General features: G+C 43.4%; 1 protein-coding gene across 2 annotated transcripts in view; it reads right to left on the bottom strand.

Annotated features, from left to right (window-relative positions):
- Positions 1-27,362, bottom strand: part of lrrc74b (leucine rich repeat containing 74B) — a 161,858-nt gene that overhangs the window by 102,312 nt on the left and 32,184 nt on the right. For both annotated transcript variants that reach the window (XM_059987867.1, XM_059987866.1), the window contains exons 3-4: positions 22,027-22,169; positions 18,288-18,420 (exon numbers count right to left, since the gene is read on the bottom strand). In XM_059987867.1, the coding sequence (XP_059843850.1) occupies positions 18,288-18,420; positions 22,027-22,169 (276 nt within the window). The remainder of the gene's footprint in view (positions 1-18,287; positions 18,421-22,026; positions 22,170-27,362) is intronic.

Below are 27,362 nucleotides of genomic sequence, written 5' to 3'. Positions count from 1 at the left end.
GCTGATCTCCGCTCCGGTGTCGACCAAGAAGCAGTGTCCCGACTGTTTGTTCCAGACGTACAAGAGGCTGTCCTGGTGGCCAGCAGTCATAGTCATTAGCGGCTGCTGGCCCTGGCCCTTGAAGGGCAGGTGACAACGGCGGGCTTCTGTGCCCCACCGCTGATGGTAGAAACACCACTGTTCACTGGCCTCCTCATTCCTGCCTCTGTGTTGTGTGCGCCCCCCTGCCGGGCTTGGTCTGGTCCACTTTTGGGTGCGTGGCCAGGTAATCTGACCGATGGACGCCACGCTCTCCCTCTTGGCTTTCCACAGCACGTCTGCCTGGGCCGCCACCTTCTGGGGGTCACTGAAATCTGTGTCGGCCAGCAGCAAATGTATGTCCTCGGGCAGTCGCTCTGGGAACGCTTGCTCGAACATGAGGCAGGGCTTGTGTCTGTCAGCCAGGGACAGCATCTCATTTATCAATGCTGATGGCAGTCTGTCTCCCAAACTGTCCAGGTGAAGCAGGCGGGCACCCCGCTCACGTTGTGAGAGGCCAAAGGTCCCAATGAGCAGTGCTTTGAATGCTTCATATTTGCCTTCCTCCGGGGGCGACTGTATGAAATCCACAATCTGGGCTGCCATCTCCTGGTCAAGGGCGCTCACCACGTGGTAGTAACGCGTGGAATCAGAGGATATCTGCCGAATCTGGAACTGGGCTTCTGCTTGGCTAAACCACACGCGTGGTCGCAGCATCCAGAAAGTTGGCAGTTTTAGCAAAACTGTGTGAACAGATGAAGAGTCGGTCATCTTTTGTCCAAATCCCGTTTGGACCGTCGAGGTCACCAATGTAGCGATGTGCTACACACAGCGCTGAAATAATGACATGCAGTTGTTAAGTCGTTTGGAGACTAGTTTATTCAAACTTCGTGGCGCTGGCATTTAAATCCCTCTCCGATCAGAAATGACGTCAGAGGTGCATTACTAAAGTCTCCCCCCACGCACTGGCTATTTGTGAACTGGTTCACCTGCGCAGAAAGTGGGTCACCACAAGATCATTATTCATGCCTCCACAATCTCTAACATTACCTCTTTCAGAACCCTAGGGTGCAGTTCTTCTGATCCGAGTGATTTATGTACCCTGAGGTCTTTCAGCTTTTTGAGCACCTTCGCTCTTGTAATAGGAATTGTATTCACTTCTTTTCTCTCACACCCTTCAGCACATGGCACACTTCTAGTGACTTCCACAGTGAAGGCTGATGCAAAATGCTCATTTAGTTCATCTGTCATCTCCTTGTCCTCTGGTCTCATTGTCTAGCAGTCCTATATCCACTGTCATCTCTCTTTTATTTTTTACGTATTTGAAAAAGCTTTTACCATTCACTTTGCTGGCTTGTTTTCAGATTTCACCTTTTCCCTCCTAATAATTCTTTTAGTTGCTCTCTGTAGGAGTTTAAAAGCTTCCCAATCCTCTGTCTTTCCACTAATTTTTGTTTTGTTTTATTCCCTCTCTTCTGCTCTTATGTTAGCTTTGACTTCCCTTGTCAGCCATGGTTGTACTATTTTGCCATTTGAGTTTTTTTTTGGAATACATCTACCATGCATCTTCCTCATTTTTTTCCAGAAACTCACCACATTGCTGCTCTGCTGTCATCCTATTGTGAACTCAATCATATTGTGATCACTGCCTCCTAAGGGATCTTTTTCTTAAGCTTCCTACTCACCTATGGTTCATTAACATAACACCCAATCCAGTATAGCTGATTCCCTAGTAGGCTCAATGACAAACTGCTCTATAAAGCATCTCAAAGGCAAAAAGCTCACTTTCTTTTGACAAACAGACTGTCAATTATTGATCCCGAGGGAAATTGGGTTTTGTTACTGTCACACCAACCAAGAATAGTGTAGAAATACAGCAATATAAACCATAAATAATTAAATAATATTAAGTAAATTATGCCAAGTGGAAATAAGTCCAGGACCAGCCTATTGGCTCAGGGTGGTTGACACTCCGAGGGAGGAGTTGTAAAGTTTGATGGCCACAGGCAGGAATGACTTCCTATGACACTCAATGTTGCATCTCGGTGGAATGAGTCTCTGGCTGAATGTACTCCTGTGCTTAACCAGAACATTATGGAATGGATGGAAGACATTGCCCAAGATGGCATGCAACTTGGACAGCATCCTCTTTTCAGACACCACCGTCAGAGAGTCCAGTCCCCACCCCCCCACAACATCACTGGCCTTACGAATGAGTTTGTTGATTCTGTTGATGTCTGCTACCCTCAGCCTGCTGCCCCAGCACACAACAGCAAACATGATAGCACTGGCCACCACAGACTCGTAGAACATCCTCAGCATTGTCCAGCAAATGTTAAAGGACCTCAGTCTCCTCAGGAAATAGAGACGGCTCTGCCTCTCCTTGTAGACAGCCTCAGTGTTCTTTGACCAGTCCAGTTTATTGTCAATTTGTATCCCCAGGTATTTGTAATCCTCCATCATGTCCACACTGACCCCTTGCATGGAAACAGGGGTCACCAGTGCCTTAGCCCTCCTAAGGTCCACCACCAGCTCCTTAGTCTTTTTCACATTAAGCTGCAGATAATTCTGCTCACACCATGTGACAAAGTTTTCCACCGTAGCCCTGTACTCTGTCTCATCTCCCTTGCTGATGCATCCAACTATGGCGGAATCATCAGAAAACTTCTGAAGATGGCAAGACTCTGTGCAGTAGTTGAAGTCCGAGGTGTAGATGGTGAAGAGAAAGGGAGACAGGATAGTCCCCTGTGGAGCCCCAGTGCTGCTGACCACTCTGTCTGACACACAGTGTTGCAAGCGCACGTACTGTGGTCTGCCAGTCAGGTAATCAATAATCCATGACACCAGGGAAGCATCCACCTGCATCACTGTCAGCTTTTCACGCAGCACAGCAGGGCGGATGGTGGTGAACGCACTGGAGAAGTCAAAAAACATGACCCTCACAGTGCTCACCGGCTTGTCCAGGTGGGTGTAGACACGGTTCAGCAGGTAGACGATGGCATCCTTAACTCCTAGTTGGGGCTAGTAGGCGAACTGGACGGGGTCTAAGTGTGGCCTAACCATAGGCTGGAACTGCTCTAGAACAAGTCTCTCCAGGGTCTTCATGATGTGGGAGGTCAATGCCACTGGTCTGTAGTCATTGGAGCCACTGGGGCGCGGCATCTTCGGTACAGGGACAAGGCAGGACGTCTTCCACAGCACAGGAACCCTCTGGAGACTCAGGCTCAGGTTGAAGACATGGTGAAGTACTCCACATTGCTGGGGGGCACAGGCTTTGAGCACCCTGGGGCTGACACCATCCGGGCCTGCAGCCTTACTTGGGTGAAGACATTTCAGCTGTCTTCTCACCTGTTCAGCTGTGAAGCCCACCGTGGTGGTATCAGGTGGGGGAGAGGTGTAGTCATGAGAGCAGGGTGGGGGGCTGTGAGGAGGGGTAGGAGAGGAGAGTGGAGTATGTGTTGGTTGGGGGCCGACAACAGATGAATCATGTGGGGGATGGGCAGGGGCCACAGTGTCAAATCTGTTGAAGAACAGGTTAAGTTCATTGGCCCTATCCACACTGCCTTCAGCTCCTCTATTGCTAGTTTGCCAGAACCCAGTGATGGTCCTCATCCCACTCCAGACCTCTCTCATGTTGTTCTGCTGGAGTTTCCACTCAAGCTTCCTCCTATACCAACCTTTAGCCTCCCTGATCTTGGCTTTCAGGTCCCTCTGTATTGTCCTCAGCTCCTCCCTATTTCCATCTCTAAACACCCTCTTTTTAGCGTTCAGGATGCCCTTAATGTCCTTTGTTACCCCTGGCTTGTTATTTGAATAACAAAGGACAGTTTCTGCCGGAACATTGCAGTCCACACAGAAGTAGATGTAACCAGTGATGCTCTCTGTGAGCCCATCAATGTCCTCTCCATGTGAGTCACAGAGTGCCTGCCAGTCTGTCACCTCAAAACAACCGTGGAATGCCTCATAAGCCTCCCCCAACCATTTCCTCACTGTCCTCGAAGTTGCAGGTTTAATCTTTACCAGAGGCACGTAGCAGGGTTTGAGATGCACCAGGTTGTGATCTGACCTTCCCAGTGGGGGGAGGGGAGAGGAGCTGAATGCATCCTTAACATTAGCATACATCGTCTAGGGTCCTCTCCCCTCTGGTTCTACAGCTCACATACTGGGTGAAGTTGGGCAGTGGTCTAGCCACGGTAACATGGTTGAAGTCACCTGAGATGATAATAAGGGCACTTGGGTGCTGGGTTTGTAGTCTGGCTATGACAGTGTGAATGATGTTACATGCCGACATCGGGTTGGCAGAGGGAGGGATGTACACAACAACCACAATTGCATGTGAGATTTCCCTTGGCAAATAATTTGGCCGAGTCCAACAGCAAAAAGTTCAATATCCGGGCTACAAACATGTTCCTTGATCGTAATATGACCAGGATTGCACCATCTGTTGTTAACCAGAACAGCAAGCCCCACTCCTTTATGCTTACCGCTCTCAGCACAATTCCGATTGGCCCAAATGGTCTGGAAGCCCTCTCTGGAAATGTATTGGTCAGGTATGTCCTCGTGCAGCCACGTTCTTGGCATCCACTTCCAAATTGATTTTACCAATTGAACTGCACGTTGAAATCTCCCATGACTATCATAACATTGCCCTTTTGACATGCCTTTTCTTTCTCATGTTGCAATATGCAGTCCACATTCCAGCTACTGCTGGGAGGCCTGAATATAACTGTCATCAGGGTCCTTTTACCCTTGCAATTTCTTAACTCAACCCACAAGGATTCAACATCTTCTGATCCAATGTCACATCTTTCTACTGATTTGATGCCATTTTTTACCAACAGTCACACCAGCCTCTCTGCTGACTTTCCTACCCCTACAATACAACATATAACCTTAGACATTCAGCTCCCGACTACAAGCATCCTTCAGCCATGATTCAGTGATGGCTACAACATCATAGCCAACAATCTGTACAAAGTGCAACAAGATCACCCACCTTATTATACTCTTTCTTATACTTATTTCTTATACTCCATGCATTGAGTTATGATGCTTTGAGTACTGAGTATTGCCACCCTTTTTGATTCCGCATCCTTAATGCACCGGTGCTCACCCTACTGGTTGCTATTATTTTATATCATCTGCTGCCCTTGCTAATAGTCTGACTGCATGCTATCTTTGCTTTTTTTCACCATTCGGTCTATCCTGAGTCCCTTCACTCCAGTTCCCACACCCCTGCCAAATTAGTTTAAACCCTCCCCAACAGTTCTAACAAACCTGCCCGCGAGAACTTTGGTTTCCCTCGGGTTCAAGTGCAACCTAACAGTTTTGTATAGGTCACACATCCCCCAGAAGTAATCAAAATGATCATAGAATCTGAAGCCCTGCCCCCTGAACTAACTTCTCAGCCATGCATTAGTTTGCCAAATCATCCTGTTTCTACCTTCACTGGCATGTGGCACAAGCAGCAATCCAGATATTACGAACTGGGAGGTCCTGCTTCTCAGCTTTCTACCTAGCTCTCTGAATTTTCTTTGCAGGACCTCTTTTCTTTTCCTTCCTATGCCTAAAACATCTGGCTGCTCTCCCTTCCTCTCCAAAATGTTCTGGACGCGACCTGAGACACCCCTGACCCTGGCACCGGGGAGGCAACATACCATCTGGGTATCTCGTTCACGTCTACAGAATCTCCTGTCTGTTCCCCTGACTACTGAGTCCCCTATTACTATGCTCCCCTCTTCTCCCTCTTTCCCTTCTGCACCATGGACCTATGCTTAGCGCCAGTAAGCTGATCTCTGTTGCATTCCCCTGGAAGGTCACTCCCCACAACAGTATCCAAAGTGGTATACTTATTTTTGAGGTGAATGGCCACAGGGATGCTCTGTGCTAATTGCCTATTCACATTTCCATTTCAACACAAAATACTCTGCAGATGCTGGGATCAAAGCAACACGCACAACACGCTGGCAGCATCCGTGGAAGCAACCAATGTTTCGGGCTGAGACCTTTTGTCTCCTGACAGTCACCCAGCTACTCACCTCCTGCGACTTTGGGGTAATTCCTGTCCTGTAGCTCTGATCGATTATCTCCTCATTCTCCTGTTCAAGCTGAAGGTCATCTGCAACTGCTGCTCCAGATCCCTAATGCAGTCTTCAAACGGCTGCAGCCAGGCGCACTTCATGCCGATGTAGTTCCCTGGGAGTCTTTGGGTCTCCCAGGACTCTAACATCCGGCATGAAAAACGCACAACAGCCATCTACTACACTGGCAGTAAGAGGAAAACAAAGGAACTTTAACAGAAGCTTAAACAAAGCCAATGCCTCTTTCGAGCCAAAACCTGACACTACTCTCACCACTGGCCTACTCCCAACAATGGCCGCCCCACTTGTCTCGTCTGGACTTTTAAATAAGTGTTGCTGACCTGTGAGAACCTCATTGCTGTGGCCTGCTCCTGCTGCTGGACCATAAAAACCAGGCTGACTATGGCCTATTTTATCATGTGCCTCCAAATACCCAAGTCCTCATCCTTAATAATCAACTCTAAAATCTTCCCAACCACTAAGGTCATACTAACTGGCCAAGAGTTTCCTTTCTTCTACCTTTCTCCATTCTTGAAGAGTGGAGTGACATTTGCAATTTTCCGGTCTTCTGGAACCATTCCAGAATAGATTGATTCTTGAAATATCATTACTAATGCCTGCACAATCTCCTCAGCCACCTGTTTCAGAACTCTTAGGTGTAAACCATTTGGCCTAGGTGATCTAACTTCAGACCACTTAGTTTTCCAAGAATCTTGTTTCTAGTTATGGTAACTTCACACACCTGGAACTTTCATCATATAGCTAGTGTCCTCCTCAGTGAAGACTGATGCAAAATACTTATTCAATTCATTTGCTATTTCCTTGTCCCCCATTACTACCTCTCCAGCATCATTTTCCAGCAGTCCAACATCCACCCTCGCCTCTCTTTTACACATTATGTATAATCATATAACAACCATATAACAATTACAGCACAGAAACAAACCATTTCAGCCCTTCTAGACTGTGCTGAACGCTTACTCTCACCTGGTCCCTACCACTGTCTGAGTGGTATCTGAAAAAAACTTTTGGTATTCTTTTTAATATTATTGCCTAGCTTACTTTCATAGTCTATCTTTACCTTCTTAATGACTTCTTCAGTTGTCTTCTGTTGGTATTTGAAAGCTTCCTAATCCTCTAACTTCTCATTAATTTTTGCTCTTTAGCTAGAGAGTGGTGAATCTGTGGATTTCATTGCCACAGGCAGCTGAGGAGGTGTCTATTACAAGATGCCCCCACTGCGCCAGCTTCTGGGATTTAGACGCACAAACTCCCTGGAGTACAGATAGCTGACGCGGCCCCTTTTAGGGTTCAGAACGGTCCCACCAATTGGTACTCATGGTTCAAGAATTAAGTATTTAAGGAATACCTGACCTTGTAGTTTGATACTCAATCATAAGTCTTACTCGTGATTTCACCATGCATTTGTTTTGTGCTTAGTTCTCAATCCAGCTTGATACTGTGTCTCAATCCTTGCTTCAGATACTCCAGCATTTGGGTCCAAGCCATCTTCATCATGGACTCTTGTCACAGTACAATTGAGTTAACCTGAACCTAGTGGGTTACTGTAGCCTTTCGTCAGCTGTGGCCAGCCACACCAAGGAAAATTTCAAGACAGAGTCCAGAGATACATGACTTCCAGGTCACCATGTGCCAAGTATTGCAGGAGAGAAGCCAAAGTCTCTCGGATGAGGCTGTTGGCCACTCTCTGGAGCCAGTTCATCTTCTGACCCTGCAGAGATTTGACAGTGACCCGGGCTCTTGCCACAAGTTCCTCATCTAGTGCTTATTAGTGTTTGAACTCCAGCTGTCCCAGTTCCCTTCGAAGTGTGGAAAGGTGGCCTTCATTATCTCTCTTCTGATTGGATGAACCGTGGCCTGGGCCACAGCACATTGGAAATGCAGGTTAAAAATCTGCACAGTTTCGGAGGAATTTGTGGCCACCATGAGGATGATGTTCCATCACTCCGCCAGAGCCAGCCAAGCCTGAGACTGCCTGATGAAGACCGAAAGGGTGGAAAGTCAGCAGCTGACTACGTGATTGAATTTCAGACCTTGGCCAAGAGAGTGGCTGGAATGGGGAGGCCTTGACCTTGATTCCGAGGACTTTGAGGTTCTGATTGATCAATCCATTCGCCTTGATAATTGTCTGACAGACAAAAGAGGGACCACTTCAGAAGTCGAAGAAAGCCGGTCTGAGCCCGATCCCTATGCATTGCAGTTCCACTCTCCAACCTTGGGCCATAGCCAGCCCATCACCTGCTCAAGATCCAGTCAAGTCCATGCAGATCGGTGCGTCAGACACTCCACCGATGAGAGGTTCCAGTACCAGAGTCATGGTTGCTGCTTTTACTGTGGGGAAGCAGGTCACTTAGAGTCATAGAACACTACAGCACAGATAAAGGCCCTTCAGCCTATCTTGTCCATGCCAAACTATTAATCAGCCTAGTCCCATCAACCATAGCCCACCATACCCCTCCCTATTAATGTGCGTATCCCCAAACTTCTCTTAAATGCTGCAATGAAATCTACATCCACACTCGCACCACCCTCAGAATGAAGTTCTTAAATATTTTACCTTTCACCCTTAATCTATGATCTCTAGCTCTAGTGTCACCTAAACTCAGTGGGGAAAAAAGAACTTGCTTGCATTAACCCTTTCTACACTTAGTGGCTACTTTATTAGGTACCTCGTGTAACTAATAAAATGGCCACACTTGGGGGTCGAATGTCCAAAGCTGCAGCCAACTGAGGAACTGCTAAGACTGTCCAGTGTCAGGAGGACTGTGTTGGTAGCAGCCACCATGCCCAATCCTATGGAATCTGGTTTCATGCTAGGGTAAGAACTTGAGGCAGGTCTTCTGTGGACTTGAAGGCAGTGGGTAATTTTCTGGATTTAGAAACCGCACATCAGTTCGATATACCGCTGCAAGAGTTGAGCCAGTCCTTGCCCGCAACTGTCCTGGATGACCAACCGCTAGGCTCTGGACAGATTTGGACTGAGGAACTGCAGATGAGGATAGGGGATCATGTGGAAGACATTAATTTCTAGATTATTGACTCTCTACTCATACCCCCTATCCTCGGGTACCCTTGGCTGACCTAGCATAACCCATCCGTGGACTGGAGGGAGGGGAGAATCATTGCTTGGTCCAGTCATTGTAAGAGGCTTTGTTCACAGCATGGTGTTCCAACACCCAGACCCTCCAGTGACCAACGACCTATAAGGAAGCAGGCTTCAGTGCAAGGAAACCTAAGACCTTCTGTTTTCAAGAGCATACAAGCCGGTTCTGGTCAAAGGGACAGTGTAAGTCCCATCAAAGTCCAGTCGGAATCCCACAGGAACTAGAAAGGGGGAATTTCCAAGTCAACATAAGACCAAGGAGATACCCGAGCAATCTGGGAAACTTGCAGCTAAGCTGAAGGGAACCAACTGCCAGGTCTCAAGGAAGGGAAAGACTCCTTTATGCCGATCCTTGAAGCCTATTCTCGGGGATGCAAGAACCCTTTGTAACATCTTACTGCTGTTGCCTGTGGATACAGACGGGGAGTTGGACTTATTCAATTTGGCCAGTTTCCACGGATGAACTTTGTGAGCTCAAGAGAGGACTCTGAAGCCCATTGAATCACACCTGTCACCAAAGAAGTGAAGGTCCGGAGGAGATAGCAACACCTAAACTGGTAGAAATCCACTCTGTTTACAAGCACTTACAGGAGGTCTTCAGCAAGAGAAAGGCCTCGACTCTTCCACCACACTGACCCTATGACTGCTCTATAGACTTGCTGTGGTAGTTATCCTCTGCGGGGTGATTTGTACACACTCTCAGAAGCACTGTGAAGGAGTATAGAAAGGAAGTTCTTGCTACAGGCTTCCTTCTACCTCACCTGCCAGCACAGGTTGCTTCTTCATACAAAAGAGAGATGGGAGCCTGCGGCTATGCATTAATTACAGGGAATTAAACTACATAATGTCTAAGAATCACTACCCTCTTCCTCTTATACATACAGTTTTCGAGTTGCCATACAAGTACCTGGTTATGCCATTCAGCCTTGTGGATGCTCCAGATGTTTTCCAAGCCTTTATAAACAATGAGCTCTGGGATACTCTCCATTAGGTATGCCTTTATCTACCTGGATGATCTCTTAATCTTCTCGAAGTCCATGGAGGAGCACATCGCTCATATCAGGGACATTTTAAAGAGGCTTCTAGACAATGTGACGACTGTTTCATTTTTGGGGTTTCATCATCTCCATTGGCCATCTCAAGATGGACTCTACCAAGACCCAGGTAGTCAGAGACTGGCTACCACCATCCAGTATCAAACAAGTCCAGCAGTTCCTGGGGTTTGTTAATTTCTACTGGAAGTTCATCAGGAACTTCAGCTCAGTGGCAGCTCCACTGAGGGTATTAACTAAGAAATCCACAGGTCCTTTTGTCTGGATGACTGAAGCAGGGGCTGCTTTCACAGGGCTCAAGCAGTGGGTCCCAACAGCTCCCATTTTGGTTGCATCTAACCCAGACCTTCCCTTTATTGTGGAGGTGGATGCCTTGGATGTTGGAGTAGGTGCAGTTTTGTCTGAATGGACACCTTTGGACAAATAAACTGCACCTGTGTTTAATTTATTTCCAGGCAGCTATACTTGGCAGAGGTAAATTATGACAGCACTGGCCAGAGTGGTCCAAGAGCTCTTTTATTGTTTGGACAGACAACAAGAACCTGGCTTAGATTCAGGAGGCCAAGAAACTGAATTCCAGGCAGGCCGGGTGGTCTTTCGTCTTTAACCACTTTAATTTCATCCTGACCTATCGACAAGGGTCAAAGAACCAGAAAGATCAGAATCAGGTTTATTATCACTGGAATGTGTTGTGAAATTTGTTAACTTAGCAGCAGCAGTTCAATGCAATACATGATATAGAAGAAGAAAAAAATAAAATAATAACAATAATAATAAGTAAATCCATTGCAATAGATGTATATTGAGTAGATTAAAAATCACACAAAAAACAGCTGCTACATGAGTCGCCACGAGGTGCCCCAGAAGACAGATGCCTTGTCCCACCAGTTTCCCGAATTGGAATGAGAAGAGCAGCCAATGCCATTTTACACTAAGCCAGGGTAGTAGCACCAATTCATTGGGGAATCGACACCCTTGTTCACAGGACACAAGCACAAGGGGAGATTCCTAAGAATAGTGCTCAAGGTCGGCTGCTCATTCAGAGTACAGTCCGGCCCCAGGTACTCCAATGGGAACAATCCTCAAGGGCTCCTCCACTCCCTACCTGTTCCAGAAAGATCTTAGGTACACATGTCCATTGACTTTGTCATGGATCTCCCAATCACCAAGAGGAAGTCGATAATTATGGTATTTTTTGATCATTTTTCGAATGTCTGCAAGTTCATTGCCTGGACCAGAGCTTCAGGATTCACAGATTCCTGGTGGACATTGTCTCGACTGTGGTCCAGAATTCACATCACATTCTTGGAGGGTGCTCTATAAATGGTAGGCTTATTCAGAAAGTCAGGAGGCATGGGATCCAGGGAGTTTGGCCCAGTGGATTCAGAACTGGCTTGCCTGCAGAAGGCAGAGGGCCATGGTGGAGGGAGTACATTCAGATTGGAGGGTTGTGACTAGTGGTGTCCCACAAGGATCTGTTCTGGGACCTCTACTTTTTGTGATTTTTATTAACGACCTGGATGTGGGGTAGAAGGGTGGGTTGGCAAGTTTGCAGATGACACAAAGGTTGGTGGTGTTGTGGATAGTGTTGAGGTTTGTTGAAGATTGCAGAGAGACATTGATAGGATGCAGAAGTGGATTGAGAAGTGGCAGGTAAAGTTCAACCCAGAGAAGTGTGAGGTGGTACACTTTGGAAGGACGAACTCCAAGGCAGAGTACAAAGTAAAAGGCAGGATACTTCGGAGTGTGGAGGAGCAGAGGGATCTGGAGATACATGTCCACAGATCCCTGTAAGTTGCCTCACAGGTAGATAGGGTAGTTAAGAAAGCTTATGGAGAGTTACCTTTCATAAGTTGAGGGATAGAGTTTAAGAGTCGCCATGTAATGATGCAGCTCTATAAAACTCTGGTTAGGCCACATTTGGAGTACGGTTCTGGTCACTTCTCGATAGGAAGGATATGGAAGCATTGAAAAGGGTACAGAGGAGATTTACCAGGATGCTGCCTGGTTTAGAGAGTATGGATTATGATCAGAGATTAAGGGAGCTAGGGCTTTACTCTCTGGAGAGAAGGAGGATGAGAGGAGACATGATAGAGGTATAAAAGATATTAAGAGAAATAGACAGAGTGGACAGCCAGTGCCTCTTCCCCAGGGCACCACTGCTCAATACAAGGGGACATAGCTTTAAGGTAAGGGGGGGGGAGTTCAAGGGGATATTATAGGAAGGTCTTTTACTCAGAGAGTGGTTGGTGTGTGGAATGCACTGCTTGAGTCAGTGGTGAAGGCAGATACACTAGTGAAATTTACGAGATTATTAGACAGGTATATGGAGGAATTTAAGGTGGGGGGGGGGTTTATATGGGAGGCAGGGTTTAAGGGTCGGCACAACATTGCAGGCCGGAGGGCCTGTATTGTTCTATGTTCTAAACTCTTAACACCATAGATATAGGAGCAGAAGTAGGCCATTTGGCCCATCAAGTCTACTCCACCATTCAATCATGGGTTGATCCAATTCTTCCAGACATCCCTACTCCCCTGCCTCCTCCCCATACCTTGATGCCCTGGCTAATCAAGAACTTATCAATCTCTGCCTTAAAATGCACCCAATGACTGCCTCCAAAGCTGCTCGTGGCAACAAATTCCATAGATTTACCACCCTCTGACTAAAGTAATTTCTCTGCATCTCTGTTCTAAATGGGCGTCCTTCAATCATGAAGTCATGTCTTCTTGTCCTAGACTCCCCTACCATGGGAAATAACTTTGCCATATCTGATCTATTCAGGCCTTTTAACATCTAGAGTATTTCTATGAGATCCCCCCTCATTCTCCTGAACTCCAGGGAATACAGCCCTAGAGTTGCCAAACTTTCCTCTTACGGTAATCCTTTCATTTCTGGAATCATTCTCATGAATCTTTTCTGAACCCTCTCCAATGTTAGTATATCCTTTTTAAAATAAGGACCCCAAAATTGCACACAATACTCCAAGTGTGGTCTCACAAGTGCCTTATAGAGCCTCAACATCACATCCCTGCTCCTATGTTCTGCACCTCTAGAAATAAATGCCAACATTGCATTCACCTTTTTCACCACTGACTCAATCTGGAAGTTAACCTTTAGGACTCCTGCATAATCCTGCACAAGGACTCCGAAGTCCCTTTGCATCTCTGCATTTTGAATTCTCTCTCCATCTAAATAATTGTCTGCCTGTTCGTTTCTTCCACCAAAGTGTATGACAATACACTTTCCAACATTGTATTTCATTTGTCACTTCTTTGCCCATTCCCCTGAACTATTTAAGTCTCTCTGCAGTGATTCCTCAACACTACCTGCTCCTCCACCTATCTTTGTATCATCAGCACATTTAGCCAAAAATCCATTAATATCATAGTCCAGATCACTGAGCTACATCGTTAAAAGCAGCGGTCCCAACACCTACCCCTGTGGAACTCCAATGGTAACCAGCAGCCAGCCAGAATAGGATCTCTTTATTCCCACTCTCAGTTTTTTTACTAATCAGTCAATGCTCCACCCATGCTAGTGTAACTCCTCTGTAGTTCCATGGGCTCTTATCTTGCTAAGCAGATAAAATTCTGAAAATCCAAGTACATCACACCTACTGCATCTTTGTCTACCCTGCTTGTAATTTCCTCAAAAAAATTGCAGTAGATTAGTCAGGTAGGATTTTCCTTTTGGGAAACCATGTTGACTTTGGCCTATCCTGTCATATGGCTCCAAGTACACCGTAATCTCATCCCTAACAATAGATTCACTTGTCAGCCACAGTAGTGTCCATCTTCCATTCAAAAATGTCTTCTTATTTGGAATATATCTGTTTTGCACTTTCTCTTTTTTTGCAGAAACTCTAGCCATTGCTGCTCTGCTGTCCTTCCTGCTGACGTCCCTTTCCAGTCAACCTTGGCCAGTTCCCCTCTCATGCCATTGTAATTTCCTTTATTCCACTGAAATACCGACACATTGGAATTTAGTTTCTCCTTCTCAAATTTCAAAGTGATCTTGATCATATTGTGATCACTGTTCCCGAAGAGTTCCTTAACCTTAAGCTCTCTTGTCACTCCTGGATCATTGCACAACACAGCTGATCCCCTAGTGGGCTCAACAACAAGCTGTTCTAAAAAGTCATCCATTAGACATTCTACAAATTCTCTCTCTTGAGATCCAGTACTGGCCTGGTTTTCCCAATCCATTTTCATGTTAAAATTCCCAACACTTATCATGACATTGCCCTTCTAACATGCCTTTTCTATTTCCTGCTGCAATTTGTAATACACATCCCAGCTGTTGTTTGGAGGCCTGTATACAACTACCATTAGGGTCCTTTTACTCTTGTCTTAACTCAACCCATAGAGACTTTACACCTTCCAATTCTATGTCATCCCTTTCTAATGATTTAATGTTATTTCTTATACACAGGGTCCAAAAGTGCAAGTAAAAATGGATTAGGGCAAGAGATATTTTGCCGGACTCTGCCTGGAGAGCAGAGACCAAGTCAAACAAAAAGAGAAGACAAGGTCCTGCTTTACAGCCTGGGCAACAGGTCGACTTGCTTCTCAATGTAGAATCCAGAAAGTTGGTGCCCAAGTTCATTGGACCCTTTGAAACCCTGAGGAAAGTAAACCCGGTGGCTTATATCTTGCAGCTCCCCAACACCCTAAAGATCAATTTGACCTTCCACATTTCTAAATTAAAACCTGTCTGCACCAGCTCCTTAGCCCCACCATCATCCAGGTTTATCACGGGGGAACAGGTCTTCACGGTGAAAAGACCTCTGGGTTCACATATTGTTCCAGAGGTTCAGCAATACCTCACAGACTGGGAAGAATTCAAACCCAAGGAGAAGTGCTGGGTCCCTGAAATAGAGATCTTGCATCCAGCTCTCATCCACAATTGCCATCACTGCATTTCCTAGCAGCCAGGGCCATCATGAGTCAGCTGTAAGGGAGGAGGTCCTGTTATGAGATGTTCCAATTGCACCAACTTCTGGGATTTAGACACACAAACTCCCCAGAGTACGGATAGTTGATGCTGCCCCTTTAAGGGTTCAGAATGGTCCTGCTAATCGGTAATCATGGTAATTGATAATCACTAGGCGATTACACCTAGTGTTTGTTTTGTGCTCAGTTCTCAATCCAGTTTGGTATCGTGTCTCAATCCTTGCTTCGGATACTCCAGCATTTGGGTCCAAGCCATCCTCATCAAGGACTCTAGTTACAAAGTCATTGGGTATATTTAAAGCAGATGTTGGTAGATTCTTGATTAGTCAGGGCATGAAGGGGTCCAGAGAGAAGGCAGGAGATTGGAACTGAGAGGGTAATGGATCAGCCAGGATGAAATGGTGGAACAGACTTGATGGGCCAAATGGCTTAATTCTGCTCCTATTTTTAAAAGTCAACAAATTCACTGGAAAATATATTATATTCCTGTGTGAAATATGGAACAAAAAAGTGCTGTGATGTTAATAGGAGTAATATCCAAAAGTGTGGAAAATATACTAGTGTGACACCACCATCATCCCAAGAATGCCAGATTACAGAAGTTTTACTGTAGTTTATAAATGATCAGAAGTCAAAAACAGGAATGTTCCAAAGTGTCTAAATGCTTGTCAATATAGATCATGAACATGTCAAACCAACTAATGAATATAGTTTTAAAGATTATAGGAATGTTGCCCTTTACATTTAAAACACAATATGGAGAACTACTATAAAATAATATAATCTAGAGGAAGATATTGCAATTCTTAAATGGTGTGCATATGACTCTGATTTTACACCAAATAAATTTTGGCTAGATTTAAGGACTGGACAGCTAAAGGAATAACAGTTCTTTGCAACATAATGAAAGAAGGAACACTGTTCAGTTTTGAAATGCTTAAAGAGAAACACTTATTAGAAAAACAAGATTTTTTTATCGGTATTTACAGATGCAACAATATGTTAATAAGACACTTAAAAATGTAACCAAGGCAAATACAGGCTTGATAGAGCTCTTTAGAAAAGCATATAATTCAGATAATGGTAGTAGGATCATTTGAAGCATGTATAAGGGGTTGTCAAATCTTAAAACACATTCGACTTCATACATTAAAACAAAATGGGAGCAGGAAGGAGGGATAATTGTATCTGAGGAAGAATGGACAACAATATGGAGGTATCAATGGAAGTGTACCAGTTCACAGAAATGGAGGGAGTTTGGATGGAAAAACTTGATAAAATATTTTATTACACCCTCTCAGAAATCCCATTATGATAGTAACCTCCCTGTTTGCTGGAGAAATTGTGGAAATCAAAATGCAAATCATTATCATATTTTTTGGGACTGCCCTGTTATCAAAAACTATTGGAGGTGGATACACAATGCCCTACAAGACATCTTTAAATGTGAAATACCCTTAGAGAGTAAGACCATATATTTTGGATATATACCTCAAGAATGGTTGAAAAGAGATAAATATTTAATGAATATACTGTTGGTGGCTGGTAAAAAGACTCTTACTAGGAAATGGTTATCATAGGAGAGCCCAACTTTAAATACATGGATGAAAATTACAATGGACATTTACAAAATGGAGAAGATAACAGCATCTGTTAATCATAAGCTGGAACAATTTGATTCATACTGGGGAAAATGGTTTAACTACATAATGGTTCATAGGCCTGATTTTATTCTCACAAATCAATGAATCTGTTGTAAAAAAAAAGATCACTCCCTACTTGTACATAGTTCTTCCCACTCTTTTCTATAAGTGTATAGCTCAGATAAATACTTTGTGATATATAAGATTATATGACATATATGTACAATGTCTGAAATACATCTTATGGAAATGTTCGTTTGATGATGAACTTCAATAAAAAAATAAATTACAAAAAAAACACACTATGTTAAGAATGTTGATAAACAGGAGAATCTGTTATTACTGCTGGAAACACTAATCCCAATGGTCGGATTACCAAGGGCAAGCCCTTCCTCTCACACTGTACCCTATCATCTGCCCTTTTTGTACCTTGTTCCATGCTCCAGGAGACTCTGAATAATCACTTCCATACCTGTCCCATAACCAATAACGAAGGACAAAAGCCACAGGACTCATCACTGGGCCACTAACCATTATTACCAACACCTGAAAATAAACAGAACTATCAGGCCAAGCCTGTGGTTATAACTTGGATGGATGAATTATCACATATATTTTCATGGTAATTGAAAATAATATAGCAACAGAAAGGGAAAACGTCAGCTCAACAGAATAAAGATGGCAAACAATGAATTTACTATTTGTTACTTTACACTTCAAACAATATACACTTGTAGTTGGATCAGCTGCAAAGTCACACCCTTTTTACATAAGGGGAAAATAAAATGGAGAATTGATAACCTGAATGCAAAACTACAATATGAATCTGAAAAAAATGACAATGGCAAATTTGAAAAATTTTAGGTAAAATATTTGAATTAAAATTGTTAAACAAGCAAACTTGAAAATAGTGACACCAAGTCTAACTTCAGCTCTGGTCCCATTCCATTCACAGCCTGTAATATTCCAGCAGAATTCCAGTAGAAATGTTAGAGGCAGGTTCGATATTGTCATTTGAAGTAAAATTGGATAGGTATATGGACAGGATAGGAATGGAGGGCTATGGGCTGAGTGCAGGTCGGTGGGACTAGGTGAGAATAAGCATTCCGCAAGGACTAGAAGGGCTGAGATGGCCTGTTTCCATGCTGTAATTGTTATATGGTTATATAATATCTGTCCTGTATGAAAGGAACTTATATTATTAAGAATAAGTGGAAGAGATAGTTACAAAGGTGAAATAAGTTTACCTATTTTGGTTTCACAAATTATCCAATAATTTCCTCCCTGCTATTTTCTCTTCTCCCTTGCTCATAAACAAAATTCCTACTTGGACACAATGTGAATGGTGAACCCGCAAATCAAGAAGCAGTATCAGACCACTCTGCAGACTGAATTCTATACATAAAAATGGTTAAACCTGCAATGTAACAGTTCTCCTTCAGCATCTCTGCAATTGCTTTGGTGCCTGCAGCCTCCAGCCAGTTATCCTTCAAATTCAACTTTATGACTGAGGTGTTGGTTATCAGAGAAACGGAAATTGCTTTGGCCCCCTGAAAACAACAATAAAATACAAAAGAAACTTTAAAGAATGAATCAATAGTAGTCTAAAGCTGAAAGAATGAGAAAACTAGAAGCTGGAGAGTGAATCGAGGTTAAGGTCTTTTTCTTGTGGAATACAGACTTATTTTATCCTCAAATTAAACTGTTCATAAGAAAGGTTTGATCTCTCTGAAGATGCTGTTTTCTCATTGGTATGCAGTTTACTGCAGGAACAGTAACACCAGTTTTGGGACTTGAACTACACTGTGGTGGCAGGACAGCTCTACAAACAGGTAGCCAGAACTGCATAGTGCATCATTGACATCAGCCTTCAAAGACATATATACAGAAATGTGCCAGTAAAAAGCCAGCAATATCATGAAGGATCCCCCCCCCCCACCCTCCTCATTGACTGTTTGCCCCAATTCCATCAGGAAAGAGGCATAACAGCACAGCACCCATTTTTGAGTTTGACCACCAAACTCAAAAGTAGTTACTTTCCCCTTGCTGATCAACACCTCTACCCACTAACCCACTCCACCAAATTCATCCCTTCCCACCACCACCACTTTATCATTTCCTGTCAGTGTTACCTTATGTACAGATATTCCTGCACTTGGAGTCACTTTAATTATATACAATCAGTCATACATTACAATACAATCATTAGCTAATTTGAAGTATTTATATTTATTGTGGGTTTTTTTTGCTGCATGCTTTGGATCTGGAGTAACAATCATTTCACTCTCCACTTGTGTACTGAAGAATGACATTGCTAAAATACAATAGGAATAAAGTACTGGAAGGAGGAGACTTGTCTTTATTGGATAACTTGGGGACTTGATAAGTATACATTCACTTAAAATGTTTTAGGGAGATAAATAGTTAGACCCAATTCCTCCAAATTTTAGAAATAGATATTGAAATATACAAGGGCTCGCACAAGTATGTAAAAATGCATGCAACTGACTTTGGAGAATATCAGCCATGATTCAGGTTCCATTCAGAGTTAGAAAACATTGCCATTAAGCTCAATTTCAGAAATTTGAGATCAAAATCTAAGTTGATGTTCTCATAGTATTAAGAGACTATTGTACTGTCAAAAAATTGAATTGACAATTATTTGGCATTATGATATCTTTTTGAAGCTATTCATTAGCTTTTCTGCTTGTTGTAGATGATGGCAGCTGCATCTTTGTCAATGTATACCCTGTTTCCACTAGAGCAATTAAATGGATTGTCAGTTGGAGTGCTGTTCATCTTCTCACTTCATGGAGTTAATGACTTCAAGAGAAGGAAGAAGATGAAAAAAATTAATGAGGGTTAAAGAAACAAAATACTTAAAAATATAAAATAAAACAGGAGATGTTAGGAGTAGATAACAGGTTTTCAGCATCCGTGAAGAAGAACACAAGAAAAATAAAGTTAATATGTTTTTCTATAAAATGAAAAGCATGTTGGTTAGTTTTTGCACTTTTTGTTTCATTGCCAAAATAGACACTTAGCCAGAAGATCAAGATTTTTGACCTAGGTTATGAGAATGCAGGGTGACTTGGACAGGTTGGGTGAGTGGGCAAATGTATGGCAGATGCAGTTTAATGTGGAGAAATGTGAGGTTATCCACTTTGGTGGCAAGAAGAGGAAGGCAGATTACTATCTAAATGGAGTCAAGTTAGGAAAAGGGGAAGTACAACGAGATCTAGGTGTTCTTGTACATCAGTCAATGAAAGCAAGCATGCAGGTACAGCAGGCAGTGAAGAAAGCTAATGGCATGCTAGCCTTTATAACAATAGGAATTGAGCATAGGAGTAAAGAGGTCCTTCTGCAGCTGTACAGGGCCCTGGTGAGACCCCATCTGGAGTATTGTGTGCAGTTCTGGTCTCCAAATTTGAGGAAGGACATTCTTGCTATTGAGGGAGTGCAGCGTAGGTTCACAATGTTAATTCCCTGAATTACAGGACTGTCATATGTTGAAAGATTGGAGTGACTGGGCGTGTATACATTGGAATTTAGAAGGATGAGAGGGGATCTGATTGAAACATATAAGATTATTAAGGGATTGGACACGTTGGAAGCAGGAAGCATGTTCCCGCTGATGGGTGAGTCCAGAACTAGAGGCCACAGTTTAAGAATAAGGGGTAGGCGATTTAGAACAGAGATGCGGAAAAACTTTTTCACCCAGAGAGTGGTGGATATGTGGAATGCTCTGCCCCAGAAGGCAGTGGAGGCCAAGTCTCTGGATACATTCAAGAGAGAGTTAGATAGAGCTCTTATAGATAGCGGGGTCAAGGGATATGGGGAGAGGGCAGGAACGGGGTACTGATTGTGTATGATCAGCCATGATCACAGTGAATGGAGGTTCTGGCTAGAAGAGCCGAATGGCCTACTCCTGCACCTACTGTCTATTGTCTATTGTTATGGAAAAACAATATTCATTCATCACAGAAACTAATAATGGAAGTGAGTATAATATAAAGCCACAATTAGAGTTTGCATTTAGCACAAGAAATAATATAAATGATGAAAACAGGAGGGGAATAATCAGTCATCCTGGCCTCTCAACCATTCAAAAAGAATATGCTTGATCTTTTACCTCAGTACTTTGTATACTAACCTTTTGACTCTCTTATCTAACAATCTAAGGACCTATTCCTGAAGCAAAGGAGGATGAGAGAAGGTATACAAAATATTGAGGGATCATAGATAGAGTAAATGCAAGCAGATTTTTTTCCACTGAAGTTGGGTGAGGATTGAATTTGAGGCCATGGGTTAAAGGTGACAGGTGAAATGTTTAAGTGGAATCTGAGGGGAAGAGAAATTTATAGATGAGAGAGGTATGGAGGGCTATGGTCCTGATGCAGGTTAATAGGAGTAGGCAGATTAATAGTTTGGCATGGAGTAGACGGACTGAAACTTAATCTCTTCTCATACAACAAACTCACTGTCCCGAGGATCAATCTGGTAAACCTTCTCTCTTCACAAGTATATCCTTCTGTAGACAGTGCTAAATAGATGCAAACATGATTTTTCAAATGTATTCTCATGAGGTCTCTATATATTGAATAATGACCTCTCTGCGCTTGCATACAAATCTTCTTGTTATAAAGACTTGATGTACTTGCAAGTCAACTTTCAGTGACTTAAGTATAGAGACACACAGGAACCTCTGAACACTAAAACATTTTGATTTCCAACCAATTTAAAAAATGGACATGGCCAAGAACAGATTTCTGTCCCAAGTACAGAATTAGTGAGCAGGTCTCTTCGATTTTAAACCCTGAACAAAGATAATACCAGCAGACATGGGACCTCCAACATCTTGAGAAAGAATAACTTGGAATAGGAAAAAAGGTAAACGAGTCTCGATAGTAACAAGATGAGGCTGTTAGCCAAGAAGAGGTAAAGCCTAAAATTCTGTTTAATTTCTACCTCAGAGTATGAAAACAATATTTGATAAGCATTTTGGCAAATATAACCACTGCTGACCAGTATCACAGCAGAAATGGAAATTCCATTTAAGTTCCAGAAATTTATTTAAGTGATAAACTTATCCACTGCCAGTAAAATCAATGGAAAAGTTCTTTCTAATAAATGTACTCAATAAAAGTTGGTCTAACCTTTGGTCCAAGTCCATAATGCATTAGAGACAGCTCCGAACTGTTCATATTCCGCAAAAAATAGGAGATTGGTACTACTCCATACATTTCACATGCCTGTTTATACTGCGCCTTCCCTGTAGCATCATAGGTATTTGTACCTTCTGAAAGAAAACCAAATCAGATGAGTACATTTGACATACAACACTGAAGTGTGTCCTGGCTTTATTTAAGCTAATGTCAATTGCGGTTAGAATGTCAGTCCACTTACAATAGCAACAATAAACACAACTGCTGAAAAAGAAACAAAAATCAGTTAATTTATTATTAAACTATACAAGAACATAACAGGTTTATATAATCATTGTTCAAATTCATGGATTGTTTATTTAGTTCATTGGTCTAATCAACTTGGACACCTGGAGGTTCAGTTAATACAAGGGAGTAATCAAATATTTCTTTCATTTCATTATTCACTTCAACTTGTAGCTCCATGGATGCTCCAAAAGTTCACTTACATGCCTTAACTTACCTTGGAATTAAGGCCCTAGTTGTTGTCAGTCTGTTTGATAATATGGGCCTTTGGATTGTATCCCATCTGCTATGCATTTTCCAGCAGGAAATAATGGAATCATATCTCTGTGAAAATTTTACCACTTGTTAGCCAATTTGGAAGTTTTGTGATACTATTGGGATCTGTTGTATAATCAAATAAAAGGTTCAGCACCATTATTATGAGATATATCTTGGGATGTGCTGCGGCACATCATCAGTGATGTAACCTGGTGTCATCAGGTGTTTTGGATCTTTCAACATAAGACACCCTCGCCCAGACGTCCCTGCGAGGGTTGCTCAGGCCCCGGCTTGTGTCCCAGCAGCATTAGTCCATGAGTCACACTTCTTGATCCATAACCATCTGGAGGCTCACTCAGTAGCCTCTTTGATGGTTCTGATAGCTCTTCTGTTTGCAGTCCCTGTAATGCCAAGGAGAGAGTAGATTCGGCAGAACCTCTATAGCCTACCTCTATAGGCTCGCATCGTGCCCTCTACCCCTGTCTCTGGCTCTGCCCTACTAGCTCCTGGTATATGGCCTTCTTACAAAAAACAGAACAGTACAGCACAGGAACAGACCATTCAGCCTGCAATGTTGTGCCAAACCAGCCAAAAAGCAAATCAAAAACACTCAAACACTAATCCTTCCTACCTACACCATATCCATAGCCCTCCATTTTCCCTACATCCATGTGCCTACCCAAACATCTCTTAAGAGCCTCTAATGTATTTGCCTCTACCACCATATCAGGCAGTGCATTCCAGGCATCCACGACTCCCTGAGTAAACAAAAAGCTCACCCCTCTGGTATTAGACACTCTCTGTTCACTTTATCTACATCTCTCATAATCTTGTAAATCTCTATTAGATCTCCCCTCAGCCTATGATGTTCCAAAGAAATCACCCAAGTTTATCCAGCCTGTTATGATAACAACAAGATGGCATCCTGATAAACCTCTTCTACATCCTCTCCAAAGCCTCAACATCCTTCCTGTAGCGGGGTGACCAGAAGTATACACAATACTTCAGATGTGGCCTAACTAACTTTTTATAAAATTGTAACATAACCCTCCAAATTTTGAACTCAATGTCTTGACTAATAAAAACAAGCATTCCATAAGCCTTCTTAGCCACCTTATCAACCTGTGTTATCCACTTCAAAGAACTATGAACTGGGATCCTAAGATCACTCTGCTCAGCAACACTTCACATTTATCTGGGTTAAACTCCATCTGCCATTTCTCAGCCCATATCTGCAACTGACCTATATCGTGGTGTATTCTTTGCTAATCTTCTACACTATCCACAACTCCACCAATCTTGGTACCATTTGCAAATTTACTAACTTACCCACTACAGTTTCAATCCAATTCATTTATATATCACAAACAGTAGAGGTTTCAGCACAGATCGCTGTGGAACTTCACTAATTACAACACTCTTGCTCGAATAAGTCCCTTCAATCACACAGCACATGGATGTAAGGAAGATGGCGAGATATGGACATAGTGTAAGTAGGAAGGATAAGTGTTTGCGTGTTTTTGATTTGCTTTTTGGCTGGTTCCACATTACACTGCGGTTGTTAAGAAGGCATATCGTGTGTTGGCCTTCATCAACTGTGGGATTGAGTTCTAGGACTGTGAGGTGTTACAGCTATATAAGACATTAGCTACACCCCACTTGGAGTACTGTCTTCAGCTCTGGTCAGTTCATTACTCTAGAGAGAGTGCAGAGGTGATTTACAAGGGTGTTTCCTGGATTGGAGAGCATAGGTTGAGAATAGGTTGAGTGAACTTAGCCTTTTCACCTTAGAGCAACGGAGGATGAGAGCTTCCTTGTAAGGGTGTATAAGATGATGAGAGACACTGATTGTGCGGATAGCCGGAGGCTAACATGAGGGGGCATAGTTTTAAGGTGCTTGGAAGTAGGTACAAGGGGGATGTCAGAGGTAAGTTTCTCGCACAGAGAGTGGTAGAATGCACTGCCAGCAAAGGTGGTAGAGGCAAATACAATAGGTCTTTTAAGAGACACTTAAATAGCAGCTTAGAAAAATAGAGGGCTAAGCGGTAGGAAACTTCTAGGCAGCTCCTAGAGTAGGTTACATGGTCAGCACAACATTGTGGGCTGAAGGGCCTATAATGTGGTTAATAGGTAGGGCCTATGTTTCTATGTAACCACCACCTTCTGTCTTCTATGTGCAAGCCAGTTCTGATTTAAAACAGCCAATTCATTTCAGACTCCATGCACCTTAATCTTCTGGATTAGGCTCTCATAAGCAACTTTTGTCAAACACCTTACTAAAAGCCAGACAATATCCATTGCCCTAACCTCATCAAGTCCTCTTGTCATCTTGTCAAAAAACTCAATTAAGTTGGTAAGGCATGACCTGCCACACAGACTCTCCCTAATTAGGCCATGGGCTTCCAAATGCCCTAAGAATTTTCTGCTGCAATTTCCCTAAAACTGATGTGAGACTCACCAGTCTATAGTTTCCAGGATTTTCCCTTGTTCTCTACTTAAACAGAGGTACAACATTAGTCCTCTGTGACCCACCTGTGGCTACAGGGGACATGAAGATACTGGTCAAGCACCTAACAACCTTGTCTTGTGCCTCCTTCAATAACCTGGTGTAAATCTCACTGAAATGCCTCCTCAATCCAGTCTTTCCAAGACACTGTTACCACCCGCTTCAAAGTTTCAGACAGAATGACCATGTCAGGGCTCAGTGATGATGAAGAAATACAGCCAGGGAACTTTAATACCTTGCCAAGATCAATTGCCAGTCAGATGCATGGCAAGCAAGCCTGCTGGTGATCTTGTCTGAAGCTGTGGTTGGCCTCCAACTTTAACAACTTTCTTGGTTAGCAAAGGTACTTACTGTTGTTAATGGCCAGGTAGATATAAACTACATAAAATAAAGTTTTTGCAACATGTTACCACACAGTTTTACCCTAGAAAGTGACAATTGTATGTTAAGAATCTCTGCACCAAAGTATTGAGAAATATGTAAAGGCACACAGTTTCTTTAAGAGAACACATCACTTACCCGAATTCAGAGAGCTTGAACTAGTATGCTGGAGGCAAACCTTACAGCGCTCTAAGTCTGCACTGTTGGAACATTACAAGCTAAAACAGTGTAATGTACTGCTACAGTGCTCTCATAAACTTCCCACAGATGTTTAAGGTAAACTTACTGATGTGATGGGCAAACCAAGTCTGAAATGGGGTCCAGAATTGACCCTATGAACTGCGCTGCTATTGAGGGTGAGAGGGGGAGGCGTCCAGTGTGAATGAGAGGGAGAGGGGGAGGCGTCCAGTGTGAATGAGAGGGAGAGGGAGAGGGAGAGGGAGAGGGAGAGGGAGAGGGAGAGGGAGAGGGAGAGGGAGAGGGAGAGGGAGAGGGAGAGGGAGAGGGAGAGGGAGAGGGAGAGGGAGAGGGAGAGGGAGAGGGAGAGGGAGAGGGAGAGGGAGAGGGAGAGGGAGAGGGAGAGAGAGAGGGAGAGAGAGAGAGAGAGAGAGAGAGAGAGAGAGAGAGAGAGAGAGAGAGATAGATATGATTTAATGTTATGGTTCCTCGGCTGATTGTTTACTTTTCTCCAAGGACTCTTTTGCCTGCATGTTAAGATTCCTGCAGAGACAGCAGGGCGGAGCCGATTGATAGATAGCTGGTGTCCAGCAATTGGAGATAAAAAGCAGGTCTGCTAAGACACAGACAGACACACCATGGGACCTTGAACGAGCTTTGTGCACCCAAATGAAGGTGGGGGTTTTGGAGGATCGATTCGGGGAATTGATCAGTGGCTCACAGCGTGAGAAGGTGCGACCGGTGGAGAACTATTTTGTGTGTCCTCCCTTGCCTGGGTGATAGTTCTACCACTGAAGAGTGATCGTACAGGGTATGGTCATAGTCGGCGACCACAACAGGAAGACAACGGAAAGATCGACGGCAACAGCATCACCTCTCATCACTTCTCTCTCTCTGTTTCCAATGTTACTAAAACAACTACCTTGAACTGAACTGAACTCTGCATCATATCGTAAGACTGTATCCATTTATCCCTGGCTTCAACAGAGCCTGGTTTTGGTTCCTATTCCCAAACTTCTGTATATATCATTGCTAACCTGTTTCATATATTTGCATTTTATAGTACTGTATTGCTTAGTTTCCTAATAAACACTATTAGTTTACAGTAATACCAGACTCCAAGGTGTTTTCCATTTCTGCTGGTTCTTAACCTGGTCATGGGGCACGTGACACTGAATACAAGATTTCTAACCCAAATCTGTACACGCAGATTCCATTAAGGAAATCAATTTACTGGTTATCAGGTACGAAGCAATAATGGTTAAAATATTTGCTCCGGTTGATTTTAAACTTCCACCAACAGGTATGTCATTTTGTAGTGTTACGAATGTGGAGCAACTCTAAGGGTGCAAAGTCACCCCCTCCTTTTTGAGAATCGCAAAATCGCTAGTATTTCGGGTCTGATACCCAGGAAATGAGAGGGATACACAGCATGTCAGGAAATGAGAGAGAGAGAGAGAGAGAGAGAGAGAGAGAGAGAGACGCCCAGATCACAGCAAAGGCAGTTGTTATAGACAACGCAGAATACACAACAAGGCGGAATGTCTCCTAACACAAGCGGAACGGAACCACTGATTACTGCTATTGTCTCTTGGAGAAGGAATTGTGTATTGAGTACTGTATTATTCATTGAAACCCCTCAGGGGACAACCAGAGTGGTCTGGTTGAGGGATTGCATCATCACAACCTGATTGACATCTGAGACCCCGTGAGTGAGGAT

This window comes from Hypanus sabinus, chromosome 13 (assembly GCF_030144855.1).
Source record: "Hypanus sabinus isolate sHypSab1 chromosome 13, sHypSab1.hap1, whole genome shotgun sequence".
Lineage (NCBI taxonomy): Eukaryota > Metazoa > Chordata > Chondrichthyes > Myliobatiformes > Dasyatidae > Hypanus > Hypanus sabinus.
The sequence above is the reverse complement of the archived record's forward strand: the minus strand, read 5'-3'. Positions and strand labels throughout refer to the sequence as shown.